The following is a 20,423-nucleotide window of genomic DNA, read 5'->3' as shown; positions in this document are numbered from 1 at the left end:
ATACCGCTCCTCGGCCAAGTCCGAGGATGTGGTGTTCTTATATTAACTCTAGCTTATATTAATACAATGTCTTTCTTCTTTCCTTTTTTTCTTCTTCCATTTTTTGCTCATTTTTTCCGGTGACCACTGTCTTATATAGTCTTTCAAACTTTCATCCCAGCCTTCCACTTGTTGATCTTATAAGTAATCTCCTGGATGCTTGTCCCATCAAAACTTCCTGGAAGTTTTGTGAATAGTTGTAAGCTAAGATAACACTGTTCAGATGTCATTTCCTCATAAATATGGTCGGTTGGTTTGGTGCACAGCATTTAATGTGGTGGTGACAATCTTCTCCCCAAATATTTCTTCCTTTATTGTAGGCTTAGCTTTGTTACTTTCCTTGATGCTTATCCTCCAAAGAATGATTGCCCATCGTATAGCATTACCTAAATGGCTAGGTTCCAACTTTCCACAATACTTTCCTGAGGAGGCTTGGCTCCTCGGGAACTATCACCAATTTGTTATCATCTTCTCCTGTCCTCGGCCCATCGTCCCCAAATCTTAAAAAACCTTTTGACCATCCTCGGGCTTATATATATCTTCGGGCATGGCCCACGGCCAAACGCACTTACTCGGCCTATTTATCCTCACAAGTTTAGTATTGAATCTTTTTATAATTTTTCATTTTAAAATGGTGAAAATTTTTTGTTCATACTTTATCAACCAAAGATGAATTGATGGTTTTGGCTATATTGAACTGTTGAATTGTCATCATAAGGATTCATGTTTGAGAGATAGATTTGTGATATAAGGAGCTTGGTGGCTGTGAGATGGCAGTGGGCGACAGAAAACGGTAGAGGAGAGGGAGAGTGAAGGGAATAAAGAAAGGAAAAGAAAAGAAGAAAGAAAAAGGTATGGGTAAAATGGTAAAAAACTCTATGCCATTTTATGGGACTTAACCACAAGGTCTAGATGAAAGTGAACAAAAGGAAAAATTAAAAATGGAAGGGAAGTTGAGGGGCTAAAATTAAAAAAAAAAAAAAAAATGTTGTTATGGGGATAGTAATGAAAATGTGCAGAGTTTTAGAAGGTAATAATTTGTAATTGTGCAAAAGAAAAAACCTTATTTTGAAGTTTATAATAGAACTTAATATGTATATGAAATTCTTATAATCATCATGAGTGCTCACAATCAACTCAATTAGGGGCGGCTTAATGCAATGTGGGGCCAGGCCACAATTTCAGGTGGGTATTTTTTATATTTAAATATTAATTGAAAAATAATTTAATATAGTATTTGTTGTAAAGATGTTGTGAAAATAACATTTTTTTGGGGTACTTTTTAGTGATTGGCTAATTTTTGAGGTTCTATTGATTAAAATTTGGAGGCCTTATTTCACTTGGAGGCCTTAGGCAATTCCTTTACTCGCCTATACCATTGAGCTGCCCATGAACTCAAATTGAAGGAACACTTAAGGAAACAACATCACATGGCTTTTGGATTGGTACAAAGATTGAACGTTTCCAACCATTTTCAATTTCAGTATACTTTTGGGTTTTGTAACTTAAGTCTTTTTGTTAAAAAAAATTTCGTTCAATTTATTAGCTTCTTTACTAATGTATAATTTTTTAAACTTGACCTTTTATTGGTATAATCATATATATTTTAATAAATTTTCATTAACCAAATCTGTAAAAAGTCAAATAATTAGTTGGTGCGATACCACTAGCGTTGAAAAATAAGCATCTTTTTTTTTTTTTTTGAATAGAAAAATAAGCTTCATTGCTATAACCTTTTTCTAACTCCAAACATTTTCAATTATAATTAGGTTTATGCATTTTAAAGGAGTTTTATTATATTTTTTTTTTTATACAAGATAAAATTTTTTTTAACTTAATTTAAGTGTATATATGTGTGATGTTCCCTTTTAGAGACTTGAACTCCGACCCTTATTCCCTACACCCCACAAACACTTATACTTATAGAGTGACCACCGTACTAAAAGTGCATAATAACACATTTTAAAGGAGTCGACATTTATTCTCGCTAAAAAAAAGAAGTACCATCAAGCTATGGAAGTAAAAATGTTGATGCGTTTGTCATTGCAACTGATTATGTCACGGAATAGTACAGGTTTTTTATTTTATTTTATTTATTTATTTTTTTTTTTTTTAAGGAAGGAATAGTACAAGTATGACAAGTTTTGAAATTGCCAAATTTTGTACTGACGTTAATCCTAAAACGTACACGTAAAGAAAAGTAATTTGGCTCCTAGGAAGTTTCGAGGGGAAATCCATGCGAAGTTACCTTCTTTTGCCTTTTCACTTAAATGACTTTAAAAAATAAAAAATAAAAATGCTAAGAACTATTCTTTTTCATACTAGGGCATGTGTTATATTGAATGATTAAATATCTTTCTAACCAGTGGGTTTTAGTTTGATCAATATTTGTAAAGTATTTAGTCGTTGAATAAAATTGAGATTTAGAATTTTATCTCTGTTTATACCAAAATCTAATTCATGTTTTAATTTGATGATAAAAAATAATCATAAGTAGATGTTGTAAGTCGAAGTGAAACTGTCCCTTTAAATAGAAATATCTCTCTAGCTAGCACCCTTAAATATCTCTCCATAGTCCACACGGATTTCCAAATTTGAAAGTTGAAACACCAGCCAAATCCCTTAATAAAAATGAAGTAATATGAAGCCTATGTTTAATAATGTAAAGTAAACCCTCACATGACTCTATAATCTATATATTCTGCTTGGCCTGACGAGCTCTAGCTGAGCCAAAATGACCTTATAGCTTAGCAAAAGGTTCAAACTTCAAGATGGTCTCTAAAGCCAATCTACGTTCTTGTAAGGGTAGAAGAAAATTTTTGACCTTGTACTATTGGAAAATGTTGAGATTATTGAAAATGGCACAATTTTGTGCCACAACTCGTCACGTGGTGAGTTGTGATTAGTGAAGGTGTATCCCTACATGACCCACAAATACTTTTTCACCCATCATAACTCGCCACGTGACGAGTTGTGGCACAAAATTATGCTATTTTTGGAGGTCCCAACTCTATACTATTACCTTTTGACTTCAGTGCATTCTTAGGTAAAGAAAACCTACCATGTCCTAATTCCCTTAAAAAAAAAAAAAAAAAATCACTTCTCCGGAAAAAAGAGGAACTTTAGTGTGAGTTTGGAGAGCAGTAGAGTGAATTATTTTGCGCGTCTGCATTTTTTTGGTTGGGTCTTATGCACTATTTACGAGACCTACAAGTACAGAAAAATGCAAATCTAACTTAAAAATTGAGTCCCGTGGCATTATTCACACATTTTAAAATTATTTCGTTACAGTGTTTTCAGTTTTCAATCATAAGTGGCATCCAAACAATCTTTAATATGCTTATTGTACCATGAGAAACTCAGCGTGATTCTCTAGAAAAGCTCAAATTCTAGTTTCTATTATAAGGTCACATTGGATGTCAATATGTCATCACTCCTCCTATATATATTTCTGGCTTCAATACCCTCACATCTTAGTGAAGCAGTGCCTTTTTGTTCTTTTCCAATTTTTGGTCCATGCGTGACAAGTAAGAATTTTTCCCCCTTTTTAATTGGTCCATGCGTGACAAGCAATCTCACGACAGAGAATATAGATATAAGACTCATCATAAAAGCTGAAAGTGGGAGAGTGCCGTATGTAATAGCATGTCTCACATGTGTTGATTTATAATTTTTTCTAAGAAAAACAAAAAAAATTTATTATTATTATTATTATTATTTTTATGAATAGGAACAACATTTGGTTAATTCCCTTTTATAATGGTCTTAGATAGGAATACAATACTACATTTTATTGGTCATTCTTTATTTGTAAGAAGATAAGTAAAGTAAACAGTAGCGGTTCTAGGAATTTTTTTGAGAGTGGTCCTTAAGAAATTTAAATTATACAAAATTTAATAAAAAGAGAACTTTATATATTGAAAAAAAAAAAGAAAACACACACACACACACACACACACACACACACACATGCAAATACATAAAATCTTACAATTTCCTTTTACAAATCTTTTTATTTTGAAATCGTTACATGATAATCTTATTATCAATGTTGCAAGTTACATCTTTTCAAAAATTTAGTTAAATAAAAATTTTCTTAGACTTTTATTTTTATTTGTAAGGACCTAATATATTGTTAAGGAGACCAAAGTTTAAGAATAAAATTTGGTTACAAACTTTGTTGTAGTCACTCTCACTAAATGAATTAACATTGTTATATATTTTGAAAATCTAAACGATGAATTGCATATTCTCTATATTCTTAATACATGTTAAAAATTTTATGCTAATTGGATGTTATTTGCCACTCAATCCATAAAATTATTTTTTATGTATAATTTTAGATTACAAAAACTTGAAATTTAAATATTTGATTGACCACATAGCTATTGATTTTTTATCTTCTTAAAATGTTGCAAGTATAAAGGATTTAAGAAGAAAATGTAATTAAATGGTGGATTTGTTAAAATTCACATTCAATAAAAAAAATATTGAATAGAGTTGTAGCCTTAATCTACAACCATGCTTGTTGCCAAATTTTATTCAGAATTTAATTATATTGGGCCTAAAAAAAAAAAATTTAGGGTGGTCACAAAGTTTTTTAAAGATAAAAAAATCATAAAATTTTTAAATTTATAAATAATAATTGTAATTTTTTTTTTAAGTTAGGGTGGTCCCATGACCACCGTGAACTCTATGTAGAGCCGCCCCCTAAGTAAACACTCTTTTGGTTCAAATAGTTGAGTTAAAATGAGAAGATTTTCAATTGCATGTCTAGAAGTAACTTCAAAATGAAATGCCAAGAGACTTCAACAAAATCATTTTCACAATAAGTACGCACTTTAAGTAAAAGTTAATATTATGAATTGGGATATAAAATGGTGACTTTATAGCATTTTATTTTTTGAAAATTCTGTACTTACAACGGAAAGGTAACATTTGAACAGTGGATGTCTCTGTTGGAAATACAATATATTAATTGATATTATAAATTTAGACCCAAAATTTTAAATTACAACTTGATCACTTTTAAGTTAATCTAACAACTAACTCTGAATTTAGATGATTAATTGGTTCAATTAAGCATGGATGACATGGAGACAAATATTTAAAGCATGTAAATAACCACACCCACATATATATATATATATATATATATATATATATTAGTAGCCAAAGTTTAGAGAAAATTCAATTAGATTTTAATTGGATTCTCAATTTTGTGTCACGTGTTCCATTTAATTTTCAATTTTGTACCAAGTAAATTATTAAGTGTAAAAATCGAAGAGTCCAAATCTAACTAGATTCTAAATTGGATTTCAATTGAAGTTCAATTTTCCTCCACGTGTCCGTTTAAGATTTTAATTTTTGTGGCAAGCGAATTATTGAGTGCAAAAACCAAATAGTCTAAAACCAATTAAATTCTAAATCATATATATATATATATATATATAATGAGAAACCATTACATATTTTAGAAATGTATAGTTTAAAAAAAAGTGTAAGCTAATACCATATATAATTTAAACTTCTTCTAAAAAAAAACATAATTTGAACCGTATAATTATGATTATTTTAATTGTATCTGCACATATGTACGGGACTACACTAGTAAAATTAAAAGCAAAATCCCACAAGGATAACACTGAATGTGTTATGAAAGAGGAAACCTGAGAATTGGGCGAAAAAACCCCTTTGTGGCACCACCACCGAAATGATCCACTAGAATGAGTAGTTCAAGTTCAAGTTCAAGATGCACACAGAACTCTTCAAGCCTAGTGCTATCTATTTACTCAAGCATCCAAGCTTTTGCTAGCGACTAACTTCGCTGAGTCAATTTTTTCAATCTAGCTACCGCAGTCAATCATCAATTGCAACTTCAGGCCACCATGGCTGATTGTAGGGTGCTCCAATGACTTCCCAAACACCAAATAACTCTCAAAACTCTGAATGTTTAGTGAACGAATTTGTGTTATTAATCTCCTCCCTAAGATATTTACTGTGTAGAGGGGGAGAAGGTAGAGAGAAAATAGGATTTTTTATCTCGGGTTTATCTTAGCTCTCTAACGCTCCAATTGGGAATTTATTGGTCTCAAAATTAGTCTAAAAATAAGAATAAAATAGATGGGTAAATGGCTGGCACAGCAAAGAAAAATGTAACAAATTTCTCTCAAGTTATGGCATTTTCACTTGTTACTTCTCAAAAATTTCTATCCAATTGCTTTTCAAATTTTTTTGCCAAACACTCCAATTTTCGGTCCACCTAAAATCTCTAGCATGCACTTTCATATTAAGCTTGTACCCACTTGAACTCAATTGAAATACACCTCATTTCAAGTATTGAAATACAAATCAATTCATCAAAAAATAAATGGAAAATTGTCATGGAATTAGCCAACAATCTAAAGATCTAACATTAATAAAGAAAAATAGAATGATAGTATATATAGGGATTGAAATCTTTTATCTTACTTTTTGTGTTATGCCATGTGACTGATTTTTTTTCTTCATTTTAAATTTTGATTATTTTTTAAAGAAAGTAAAAGAAATACATAATTTGTAGAGTATAACATAGAACACAAAAAATGGGACAGAAGATTTATATATAAAAGAGTGGTGGTTGAGTTTACACTGCAAAATAAATCACTTCAATAAAATATAATTGCACAAATATATTGGAAAAGGGGGACATTGCTTAAGGTATAAGGGCACTAAACAATGTATAATGCTTCCTTAAGTAAGAACAAATATTTCCATTTCATGGTTTTGCTTTGGGTCGACTCGATCTAGTTCAAATTCCCATCAAATTTATTTCTCTATTGCAACTTGCAACCAACATTCTAAATAGTCCTTGAAATTGGCCCACCATCAATCGCTAGGGCACATCTATGTATCTAACATATCCCTTCAAATATTCCCTCGTAATGCTCTCTCTCATATATTATTATCTGCAATATATATACTAGCAGAGGTAGAACACGTTACTTGAGAAACATCATAGGAAAATACTGTTATCTCATGTGGAGCTTGGTTTTGTGTTCGATAATTTTTTACCTCTATTTTGGTGTTATATATATATATATATATATATATATATATATATATATATATATATATATATATATTGTCACTTCAAAATTAGAATTTGATGTATTGTTAGTCGTTTCTCTGACCTAGTAAAAATCGTTGCAACTCAATCATGAACATAATCCTAGTAATAAATCGTGTAAATTTTTATTGTCGTGTGATTATTCTTTGCGTGTTATTTTCTATTTAAATTCCCCAGATTCTGGGAAATAGAATCAATTCCCTTCAAATACATGATAAAATTAATTAATGGCTAGGAGTATCCCTTCAGACAGAGAGTCATGTTCAATTCTTGTTGTTAAACTTAAACAACCTGGGTTAAGCCACCAGCTATATGTTTGCATGCCACGTAAAGCCTGTATGATATATATAGTTGGTGGGGTGTCATTTGTGTCTTAACAAACCAGTGCTTAATCTATACTTTATATATATATATATATATATATATATATATATATTTATTTATATTAATTTCCTTGTTTTCACTTAACCCTAAAGAGGCTGAAATCTGAAAAGCATAATACACCGACCAAGAAGGTGGAACAGTGACAGCTCAACCTCAGCCAACTTTCTCAATTAACAACAAAACTAAATAAATTTATTGGTTTATTTATTTATTTTTCTTTGTTAGTTGAGCACCCCATTTGATTTTTCTGGAAAACTATTTTGTCCTTATAAAAAAAAAAAAAATTGTGACTATTCGTCTACAAGGAGAGTTTTATATAGAGCATTGTATATATAAAATAAAATGCGTCGAGCTAAATTCCTTTTCGTGCCAAGTTGCATTTTTGGTTGGAATTATTTAAATTGTTTGTTCTTGGACTTGGATCCATGCTTTGGTTATTTTTCTCTGTTAATTTATTAGTCTATTTATTTATGGACCTTTTTTTTTTCTTTCAAAGTCTCTAATAGTTTAATAAGAGATTTGACGTTCAATCATCGTTTATACCAAAAACTGATTGGTATTTTAGTCTGATGATAAAAAGCTATTATCAAGAGCAGACGTCATATGTTGAAATTTATGATAATTTTTTTAAGTTATGATTATACTTTTAAATGATATTAGAGATACTACAAATTTTATTACATAAATCTTGCAAATTAATATATCACTAATACCAATCATATTCTTATATCACATTAATTTATGAGTTTTTTTTGGTAATTAAATTTGTTGTATCTTTAAGAAAATATATTTAGAGACCCACATAAACCTTCCACTATTATTCTATTTGGTGTTGTTCCTAGTTGGTGCATAATGCATTAACTTCGTGGTTGCCCTACCAAAATTTGGGCTTGGAGTCAGTAAATATCCATGCCAGAATTTCAGTTTTAACTTTTAAGTGAATCAAAATTTTATTTATTTATTTTTTTTGATATGGGTGAATCATTTAAGTACAGTACTACACTCTCTAATATGCCATATATATGAAAAATGATGATGAATGGGGTGAATCATAACAGTACTTACAAAAAAAAATTTGGGCTTTGAACAATGTTGTTCGAATGTTTTTGATTTATATGTGAGTGAAATGTATGTAAAGTTTTTTAAAATGTGAAAATATGAATTTAAGTTGACTTACCAAACAAGTCTAAAATTATTCAGGAAAAAAAAAATTTCTTCTATTTTTTTAATTTTTTTTTTGGCACAAAAAAGATGCTGATCCGTCTAAATATTTGTGGCCTTTAATTACTTTGGATTTTGGAAAATGGATTTGATAGTACAGCAATTTAATTGGCAATGGGGATGAACATGGACCATTAGCTAAAAAGTCAGCAAACTTTAAAACAGTGACTGCAAAGGAAAGCTATGTTTATATTTACTCACTGATCTTACAAAGGGGTGCTCCAACCTATGGTATCGTGGAGTGCCCACATCAAAGCCTAAAAAAGTTGGTTTAATTATTAATTATTTCTGATATATAATTGGCTTCTCTGTATACCCAATCCTGTTCTTTTCTGATAATCCAAAACTAACATCCATTTAAATCAGAATTCAGCACCACTTGGCACTTGCCAATTGCCATAGCTTTTATACCAAAAAATTAAAGCCCAAAAAAAAAAAAAAAAGTTCAAGAATTTGAGAGAGGCCAGGAAGATTTTTAAAAATAAATAAATAAAATTGTAAGACTACAGAAGCAGCTTTATCTTGTTTCTTTTTCTGACCTCGCTTCCAACCCCTTTCATAGTAATGATTCTATTGCCATCTCTCTCTCCCTCTCTCTACTCTTTTCTCAAGATGCAATAAACTCGAAAACCCATCTCTCTCTCTCTCTCTTATCAGTTTCATGTATTTGCTTCTCTCTCTTTCTCTGTGTGAAGGTAAAAATCTTTGTTTCTCTCACAGACGTGGTGCAGAAAGTTTTGTGTCTCAGTCTCTCAGATCCCGATATAAATAAAGACCCTCTCTCTCTCTCTCTCTCTTTTACACCATTAACGATAAAACTGTCCCCTTGCCCCTCTCTCTCTCTCTCAAACAGTACAGACAATAGTCCACTCCGATAGTCCACTTTCAAAACACAAGGGTCTCTTCTGTGTGGTCCTCACCTCTTTCTTTCAAAACCCCATCTTTTTTTTCTTCTTCTTCTTTCACTTTGATTCTTATATAATTACCAACACAACCAGCTCTTTTATTGGTCCCCTAGCTATAGCTATAGCTATACCTATACAAATGCAAGAACCAAACTTGGGAATGATGGGTGGTGGTGGTAGTAGCGGCGGGTTAAGTGGTGAAGTAGCAATTTCCGGTGACCACTTCCGCCAACTCAAGACGGAGATAGCTACCCACCCACTCTACGAGCAGCTTCTCAACGCACACGTGTCGTGTCTCCGTGTCGCGACCCCGATTGATCAGTTGCCTTTGATCGACGCGCAGCTCGCTCAGTCTCATCATCTGCTGCGCTCTTATGCCTCTCAGCATAGCCATTCTCTTCCTCCACATGAGCGTCAAGAGCTTGACAACTTCTTGGTACCATGTTTTTCACTTTAATTCACACTAACCCTTTTCTGTAATTTTCATGTTATTCACTATTTGATTGTTTTAAGGTTTATTTGAGTTTAACTTCAGGGTTCTTTTTCCTTTTGTTTTTTTGTTTTTGTTTTTGTGTTTTTATTTTGGTGGGTTTTGCTACAGGCACAGTATTTGTTAGTTTTGTGCAGTTTCAAAGAACAGCTTCAGCAACATGTCAGAGTCCATGCCGTAGAGGCTGTCGTGGCTTGCCGTGAAATAGAAAATACCTTACAGGCCCTTACAGGTCCGTACCCTTTTTTATACAGTAATTACTATTATTATGGTTTCTCTCAATTTGTTATCAAATAATCATGTTTAGCTTGTTTTTGATACAATATACTGCCAAAGAGAATCACTTCAATTTGTTTAATTTTATGTCGTTTGGTTGGGAAGAAAATATTTTGGTTTTTCTGTTTGATGAAATCGGTAGGTAGAGAGAGATAAGAGAAAAGTATTTTTAGGTTCTTGTAAGTTTGGGTGTCTAAGCAAAGAGGTAGGTGCAGTAGGACCTACACTGAAAATTATCTAAAACATGTTGTTGGAAAAGGGTTAGTTATAGTTCGGTGAAGGCACTAGCTCCCACTAACAACAAGGCAACAACCGATAAGGTTGATTGGAGAATCTATTAATTTAGGTTTCTAGAAAGATTACTTACTATTATAGCTTTTAATGCATGAAGTTTTGTTGTTTTTCCTATTTTCATTTGTTAGACTTTTTTGCGTGCGTATGTGTGTTTGAGATTTAGAGAGGCTATTAGTGTAGCGGTAGTCATCATTTTGCTTATATGTTTTTGTCACTATTTATATATCAAAGATTAGACATCCACGATCACAGAGAATGTGTCATGGGTTACCAGGCGAGTAATTAAGATGACATGTTTTTAGGCACTATATTCAAAGGAGAAAATAGGACAATAACGACATTGAATGTACAAAATGGAAGTTGTAAGCCTTGTAGGGCATGGAATGATATATCAATCTTTGGCTAGTTGGGTAATATGGTCTCTGATAAAAAAGTACAATGGAAATTAATGCCATGCCTGCATGATTTCCATGCATCGATATTTGAACATTGATTAAAGTTTGCCTGGGTTTTCATTATCATAAAGATGTTTTGTTTTTTTAAAAAGAGAAAAAAAAGGAGGTTATTACTGCCTCGCAGAACGGCAGATCTCTTACTTGAATAGTAGTAATTACTATTCAACAACTGGTCTTGAAAATCATTGATCTTGATCATAAAGGAAGTCAGGGTGGTGTATTTTAGCTCGGATCTGATCACTAAACAAACTTTAAAGGAATGGTTGTTGACAATTGCATGGCTAACTAGAATAGTGGGCACGATTAATTTTGCATCCCTCCCAATTTTGCATATCTCATAGTATTTCAAATGTAAACGTTTACAATTTAAGAATTTAGTGAGTTCTAATTAGCTTAAGTAATAAATTTTTTTATTTTCAAATAAAAAATATGAGACTTAATTTCTGCCTATACTAAAAATCAATTAATATATTAATCTCTATTAAAATGAAAGTTGATGCTCTTTAAAACTCACGAATCATCTATGATTTGATTCAGTAACAAACTTTGTACAATTTTTTAATTAATATACAGAATCAAAGAGTTCATTAGAAATTCATCTTCATGTTTGTTGTAACATTTAGTTTTGATTTATGACTGAAAATATTGATTAATAACTATAGTAAATTCACAAAGTATAAGTACAACCAAATTATAACTACTTAATGTAATTGTAAGTGAACTTTTGAATATAAAACAAGTTTTTTTTTTTTTTTTTTTTTTTTTTTTTTTTTTTTTTTTTTTTTTTTTTAAGTCCTAAGTGTGTAGGTTAAAGAGCATTTGGTACTCTACTAATCATGTTTTTATAATTTTTTTTTTCAAAAAAATGAAGTTAAAATGTATACACATATCAAGAAAAGTATACATAATTGTGTAAAAACCAAAGAATCATTGATAATTGTGTTTTGTGGTTTATAACTAATCATTTAATATTTATTAACATATCATTAACAAGTGCCTTAAGGGATGACGAGAGTCCAATTTATTTTTACCTCATTTATACTTTTTATTTTTTTGGGGGAGAAAAATTACCCTACGGTTCTTTCTTTTGATACAATGTTTTCTGAATGATTCTACCACCTACTGCTCTCAGGTTGGGAAACATACGAGACTAGGGAATTTTTTATAAAAAGGAAACTATTTTGAGTCCAAAATGCTTCTGGATTTAGAAAACATATGTTGGGATATATAGGTGATATGATATGGGAGTTTGCATTTAGAACGTTGACTGTAAGAAAATTTTACTGTTTAGTTCAACTTTAACCTGTTATCAAGGAGTTAATTTTGGTCTCTTCTATATGCGACTATACCTCAGGTACTCAAAATCATCCTCAATTGGTCTCCACTTACTTTTCTTTTTTCTTTTGATAGGACCTCCACTTGCTATATTCAATTGACTGAGGCCAGGCCAATATCTTCATGGTCAATTTCTTTAGCAATTATGCCTAAAAATTAAATTCAACATGAACTCTTCTCTTTTTCAATTCCTTTTTTTCTCTTTGGCTAGCAACATTTTCAACTGAACACATGGTTTGCTTTGACCAGCTGTATATATGTCTTAGGGAAGCATTAATTTGAAATGTATAGACAAAATTAAATTACAAATTAATGAAAAAAAATTCATAAAAACCTGGCAATAACCCCACCTAGATTGGTGTTCTAATGATTTTTTTTTTTTTTGATACATCTATAGTTGGGGATGGGACAATTGAACACTAGATGTCGTTGTTAAAACATTAGGAAGTGTTAGTTGATTGTTTAAAGTAACGTGTATATATCCATTTTAAGTGAGGAGTGGGGGGTTTGAAGCTTTGGTAATTATTAGATCACCTCAATTTTATTCTTTCTAATGTGAAATAGTTATCTATTTTATTGAGAAAGCTAAAAACTTGAGCATTTTATTGGTAAAAAAAACCTTACTGATTCTGGGGCCACCGAAGATTGGTAGTCCTAACCATTCATGAAAACAATTTCTAATAGGAGTTATTTATATTTTTTTTTTTTATCAAAGTTTTGGTTCATTATTAACTATTTGATTGGTTTGGACCTCTATTTTTAGTGGCTTACCAAGTCAATTCTATATTTTGCATAAAATAGTTATTCATATCAATAACTCTAAGGACCCATCTAATGAATGTGTTAAGTTGTGATTAATGCATAATAAAAATCGTGTTAGTGTCAAAGTTATGTGAAAATGATGTTACTCTCATCATAAGTTGGTAGATTAGCAAGGTGTTGGTGTGTAACATTTTTTTTTGGTGTGTAACCTATATCTATCTTTCTCAAACATTGTAATATATTGTCCTAATCGTAAGGTAGTGTCATGGACCAACCTAGTTTTGTATTTTCACCCAATGATGTTTGCATTGTTCAAATAATAAATATTTAAATAATCTTGAGATGAACAAAAATCTTCTATCTCACTTTGGGTGTTTCATGTTATGTTTCACTAATCATAACTTATCACATATGAATTTTTTTTTTCTTTGACCTGGGGGTGGGGGGGGGGGGGGGGAATTAAAGTTCAAACACATGGCATAGTATAATTCGTGGAACATAAAATGATATATTTAAGTGAGAAGGAGAATTACTAATTTACTATTCATCTTGAGACCCTTAGAGAGTAAAGATAAAATGACCCAGCTACCAGCACATTAAATTGCCAGATGAGTGAAAAGTTCATAAACTTCTAATGGCTTGATGTTCGTCCATGTTAAGCAAATCATGATGACTTGTAGGCTCTACAAAGGGATCCCCATTTTAGAGGAACTCTGCTCATCCTGATTTTGACATTCAAACCCTACTATGTGCAAAAAATACAATTTACCAGATAACAGGATTTGAATGACAAGAAAAAAAAATGTCAGTGAATTTATTATTTCAAGAGGGGCCTCCTAGTGTTATGTTTCTGCATATTAGGTGCCCACATGTATCGATCCTAAAATAAAATGGTCCCACATGTATATGTTTGGTTTAAATTATTTTTGGTGCTTCATTTTGTTTTAAAAAATAAGCTGTATAAAAAAATATAGTTATATCTATTAAATTGAGGCTTTAAAAAAAACATGGAACTAAATATAATAAGCAAAAAACTAGAAAATATGCAAAAAAAGAAAAGAAAAGAAAAAGAAAAGAGCCATTTAAAGGACATATGATCTATATGTTAAAACATTCAACCTAAAAATAAAATTAACCTAATAAGTGAAGAGGCTTAGCAAGTATACATATATCCATTATCAATAACACATCCAACCGATGTGTGAATTTTTAATCAAGACAAATGAATCAACCGAAACCAAAACAAGGACAAATGGGAAGAACCAGAAAAATCAGACTTTAAATTCATGTTAAAGCATCCAACCTAAAAGTTTAAACTAGTTGGTGGGGAAACCTAACAAGTACATATATAGCCATAAGTCTATAACCAAGTCCACACCCAACAACCGACATATATATGATCTTTAACATTATCATGGATCACTATAACAGTTTTGTTGAATTGACAAGGAAAGGTCTGCGTCAAGATACATGCATCTACTGGTTGAAGGTAGGCCAGACTCCAATAAAAGTAATTTTTAAGAGATACTAGACAAAATTTTGGAAAATATGATCCATCACATTAAATATTTCAAGAAGATAAGGTGATTGAAATTATTTAATAATCTTGCTTCTTACAAGGTCGAGGTTTTACAGTTTCTTTTTTTTTTTTTTTTTTTTTTTTTTTTTTTTTTTTTTTTTTTTTTTTTCTCTTGCACAATTGTTTTCCCGCTTTTCTAAAGACTAGAGCTTAATTTTAGTTTACGTAAAGTTATTTCAGGAAGTTACTTTGTATGAGATACTCATCTCATCTCAGTAGGGATTGAATTGTTTCTCTTCCTTGTGTTTATGAAATTTGGAATGGAATTCCCTCCATTTCCTTGTAGAATGGGGAGAGCCAGTTAACCAATTTATTTCAAGGTAAAAATTTAATATTACTAATACAGAGGTGAACATGATGTTATGTCATTTAAAATTAAATTAGTAATTATTCCATATTTGGTTGAATAATGTTTTAAATGAACCATTTACTCTTAAATTTATGTATATATCTAATTTAAAAAATTAGTAATTATTCCGTATTTGGTTGAAGGTGGAAAAATAAGGTTGTTGACCATCATGAACCTAGATTATAAAGGAACTCATTACTCTCATCGATTTTGAGACAAAATTCTACCTTCATTTTTATTCTTTTACTTTGAATGAGGTTAGATACAAAATGTGTCTAAACGGGAATAATCTTTTTTCCATCAATTGGCATTTGAACTAGCAAAAAACTTAAAGGATGATAAATCTAGAGGGTATTATAATATGTTTGCATACATAATCCTAGATTTTTTATTTTTAGTAATTTACTCATGTATTGCATGCTGTTGTTTCATGCCTTGTTTAAAAAAGAGAGATACATAAACAAAATAGAATTTGGGATAAAAAGATATTGGATGATGGCTTAACAGTGTGTAAAATATTTTCCAGGAGTAAGCCTTGGTGAAGGCACTGGTGCAACAATGTCAGATGATGAGGATGAACTGCAGATGGATTTCTCTCTGGATCAATCTGGTGGTGACGGGCATGACATGATGGGATTTGGTCCACTGCTTCCAACAGAATCTGAAAGGTCACTTATGGAGAGAGTTCGGCAGGAATTGAAGATTGAACTGAAACAGGTGATATTCTAAAAACCTTGTTGCAAAGGTCTAAGGATAAGTGGGCACTTAAAGCAAATAAAACATGCAGCATTTGGATAGCCATTATTACTTATAAGTCTGTTCTTGCCATGAAGGGTAACAATTTGAGAGCACTTTTGCTTTCTGAAATTGAGGAATTAATTATAGAGAAGCCAACTAATGATGTCTTAAAATTCACCTTTGGACTTAATGAACGTGTGAGGGTAGACTATGATACATCTATACTGTTTTTCAGGGTTTTAAGTCAAAAATTGAAGATGTTAGGGAGGAAATATTAAGAAAAAGAAGGGCAGGGAAATTACCAGGTGACACAACTACAGTGTTGAAAAATTGGTGGCAGCAACACTCAAAGTGGCCTTACCCAACTGTAAGCAAGCAATCTCTCTTCTTTTCAATTTTTGGACAATCATGATGTTCAGATTTATGCTTGTTTGGTTTCTAGTAAACTGTTTTATTACTTTTGTTATGTAAATACAAAGATGTCTTGGATTTGTTCAATGACCATAAATATTTAAAACGGGTGGTTATTTCAAAGACAAAGTAGAAGGACTTTATACATGTGTCTACATTCTACATAATTTACATGACACTGCCATATCTTAACACAATAGATGAACAAACAATGTTAACAGCATTGCTACCTGATCACTATAACACATGGGAGATAATCTCATGGGAAAATTCACTTGCGACTGGTTATGGGGTTGAGTAGATCCCCTATCAGTTAGTAACAAAAAATGAGTGATTAATATTACATTATCTCTTATGGTGTGTATAATAATGTGATTGAGTAGACCCAAAAGAAACTAATTGGTATCTTGCCTCGGTGGTAAAAAATAATCATTATAGATCAAATTCCAAATATACCATATACTATCATATATATATATTAAACATTAATTCGTTCAAACCCCTTAACTTAGGTGTTTGGTTAAATGGCATAGAATAGATTATATCAAGGTCTTACAAACATTTCTTAGTAAAAATATATTTGGCTCTTGTCACTAGGCGGACACAAAGAATTTAAGTATTAATTATTAGTTTGTGAGAATTTTCAGTTAACTCAATTTGCAAAGTTTCGTATCATAAATGAGAGATCTAGGTTCAAATCCCACTTACACAATAAATCAATTAATATTTTGACATGATGATAAATCACAATAATCTTAGAGTGGACTCCATTGGTTTCAAATCCTATGGTTTCTATAAACAAATATCAATTATTGCTTTTGGTTCTAAGCTCATTGCCATGGTCGACACAAAGTGCCAAATATCTAACATACCAACCACATTAACATTCTATTGAAGTACCTGGAAGTACAGTGAAAAGACTTTGAACAATAATTACAAGAGAATGCTACTTTAGCAAGTTTGTCTCTGACACAATACTATTGCTGCCATATATAATGCTATAACAAATCATAACGTCTGAATCTGGATTAATTGTACAACCTTGACATTAATGTTATAATTAATTTCTGTGAATAAGCATGTAGTATATGATACATACAGGAAGATGACAAGGCAAAACTGGTAGAAGAGACAGGGTTGCAGCTGAAGCAAATTAACAATTGGTTCATCAACCAAAGGAAGCGCAATTGGCACAGCAACTCTCAGTCTGTTACCTCTTTAAAGTCCAAGCGCAAAAGGTAGAAAAAAGCTTATAAATACTCTCCAAACCAGGAACCAAGAAAAAAAGACCAACTTACTTTATGTCAATATGTAGCTGTTATTGACCTTGGGAGGTAAATAGTCTGGCTGACTTTTGTACGTGGAAGCTATGAAGGAACCTTGAAAGTTAGTTAAATTCAAAATCAGCACCAAAAAAGAAGGAACAGGAATGTAATAGATGGAGTTTTAAATAACTTACATATGAGGTTGTAACTTCATGGTTTTAACAGACAAATGTACTTTTTTTTTTTCTAATTGTCTTTTACATTTGTGTTGCCTCTATTTCCATACGCTTAAGTGAGCTAAGAGGCTGATCTTTCTGTAAAAAAGTTGCTGCAAACTTTTGATGATCTATTGAAAAAGTATTACATACTGATACTAGCGCAGAAAAAAGCCTATAACTCTATAAGCAACATTGAGATCTGCTTTTTGCGATTCAATAAAAACACACACTTTAGTGCTTATTACCCACTGGAAACCTTGACTTGGATTATGGATCTCCTTGTCATGAGAAAAGGTGGACGGAAACAACAGAACTATAATGGTAAATTATATCATGTAGTGACTAATGAGTGTAGCAATATGAAATAAGTACATTGCATTATTAATATTAAGCAGATAGCTACAAGCAATTTTGCTGGGAAAGTTAGACCCTAGTTGCAAATGATTAACCAATTATATGCATAATCAATCAATTTAAGTTCAAGCAAAAGAGGCTGTTGATTTTATAAAAGACAATCTTTCAGTGGTACAATTAGTTTGTTTAGAAGTAGAAAGGTTCTATATATTGATGAGTGGAGTTTCAAACTAATTAAAATTAGTGATATTATTTTACTAGACTGGAAAAAAAAAATTAAAAAAATTAGTGATATTATTCCTAGGTTCAAAGACATCTTGTGATGCTGACAAATTAAAAAAGGATATCAATCTTTAAAAGAAAAGATACAATCTGGACAGTAAAAGGAGTACATATCTAACAAAAATAAAATAATGCAAAAAAATCACTTCTCTGAACATCACAACCCATGATAAGAATAAGACCTACAATCACCTACTAAACAAATCCCATTCATTCTTCAAAAAGTCCCTCCCATTTTGGTCGCTCGGTCAAAGAAACAAAACTCTTATTCTTTTTTCCTACGCCCGCCGGATAGACACAGAGTTCACAAATCACAACTAAAAAACAATATAGATTCTTTCTTTCTCGTTAGCTGAAGTGGATTATTTTAATTAGTCTTCTTAAAACTTTACCTATAAAAGTAGGTCTTCATCAAATGCCTTTTTTAGATGGGATAAAATTTTAACCCATGGCATATCGGGTCAACATATCAATTGATTTTTGGTATAAGTTCGAGTTTTAAATCTCTTATTTGGCTACAAATTTTTTTACCAATTGAACTAATAGAAATTTAGTTTGTGTTTGAACACTGTGAGAAAATTATTCTCCTCGTTTGTAGGAGTTCTCTCTCTCATATACTACGAGACTTCTCTCCCTTAGGGTTTCCTACGGGGCTGCTTCTTTTTTACCTTTTCTTTTGCAGATTCCACAATCATGACAGACGATGTCTCACAAATTTAGAGAATATGAAATTAACTTTGGAGGAAGAAGAGACTATTACTATATCTGATGATGGTCGAAAAGAAGAATTAGAGAGTTGTGCTTTGAGTCTTATTGGCAAATTCTTAACCTGCAAACTTTTTAATAAAAGAGCAGCTTTGGTTACATTCAAAAAAGCGTGGGGACTGGAAGATGGAGTGCAAGTTGTTGAAGTGGGGTCAAACTTATTTTAGTTCAAGTTTAGATCCGAGTTTGAGTTGGATAGAGTATATACAAGAGGCCTTTGGTGTTTTGATAATCAAGCATTGTTGCTAACCAGATGGAAATCATGGATGACAACGACAAATGTCAAGTTTGACTCAGTATCTCTGTGGATACAAATCTGGGGGCTCCTTTTGATATGAGATCTTCTCGGGTAGCAGAGGAGGTGGGAAACCGATTGGGTAGGGTTTTGGAAGTGGAGAAGCAGCGCAACAATGATAGCCAAAACTTCTTTACGAGGGTCAAGGTAGCTATTTCGTTAGAAAAAGAAATACGTCGAGGGGCTTTTCTGGCAGGGTTGGATAGGAAGAAACACTAGGTGAATTTTAAGTATGAACGATTGCTTGTCTTTTGCCATTATTGTGGACTTCTAGGGCACGATCTATGATACTGTGCTAAGTATTTTAGTAAAACAAAAACTGGGATTGATGTGGAATGTGGCTATGGGGACTGGCTGAAGGCAACGGGTGGAAGGGCATGGTCACCTCAGAAACAAGGTATTGTGAAGGAAGATAGCATTGATGGAGACAAAGGAGTAATGAAGGGACCAAGTGGCTCACAAAGTACGGCGAAGGTGGATGAAAGTGGCGGTGGCTAGGAGAGTAACCCTAACAAAACGGTTATGGAAGTTGTGGAAGGTGCAACCGGATTGGTTGGAGTTGATTTGGTAGGTCATGGAGATAGGGCCGAGAATCATGGGTTTGGGGGAGTGGATAAGGAAAGCAGAGAATCATGCTCCTTAGTTTTAGGTGTTTAGAATTCAAGTCTAAAGGGGTGGGGGGGGGGGGGGGAGGGGTACTGATTTGGCACCAGCTATACAACAAGAGCACATGCACAACAATGAAGAAGGGGTTGGGCTGAGCAATATTAAAAAGCAACCTACATGGACTAGGCTTGTCTATATGGATGTTAGGCCTGTGATAATAATAAAAGAAGGAGCTAAGTCCATCTTGGGTAAAAGAAATATGTTGGCTATGTTTGCTGGTGGGGAGGAAGAG

General features: G+C 32.0%; 1 protein-coding gene across 1 annotated transcript; it reads left to right on the top strand.

Moving 5' to 3' along the window:
- Positions 1–9,187: 9,187 nt before the first annotated feature.
- LOC126710499 (homeobox protein HD1) lies at positions 9,188–17,980 on the top strand. Its single transcript, XM_050410976.1, has 5 exons — positions 9,188–10,093; positions 10,259–10,379; positions 15,724–15,914; positions 16,171–16,302; positions 17,448–17,980. Exons 1-5 carry the CDS (start codon positions 9,797–9,799, stop codon positions 17,586–17,588), a joined length of 882 nt encoding a protein of 293 aa, XP_050266933.1. The 5' UTR covers positions 9,188–9,796; the 3' UTR covers positions 17,589–17,980.
- Positions 17,981–20,423: the final 2,443 nt, after the last annotated feature.

Source organism: Quercus robur, chromosome 12 (genome assembly GCF_932294415.1).
Source record: "Quercus robur chromosome 12, dhQueRobu3.1, whole genome shotgun sequence".
Lineage (NCBI taxonomy): Eukaryota > Viridiplantae > Streptophyta > Magnoliopsida > Fagales > Fagaceae > Quercus > Quercus robur.
Note: the sequence above shows the minus strand (reverse complement) of the source record. Positions and strands in the feature narration are given on the sequence as shown.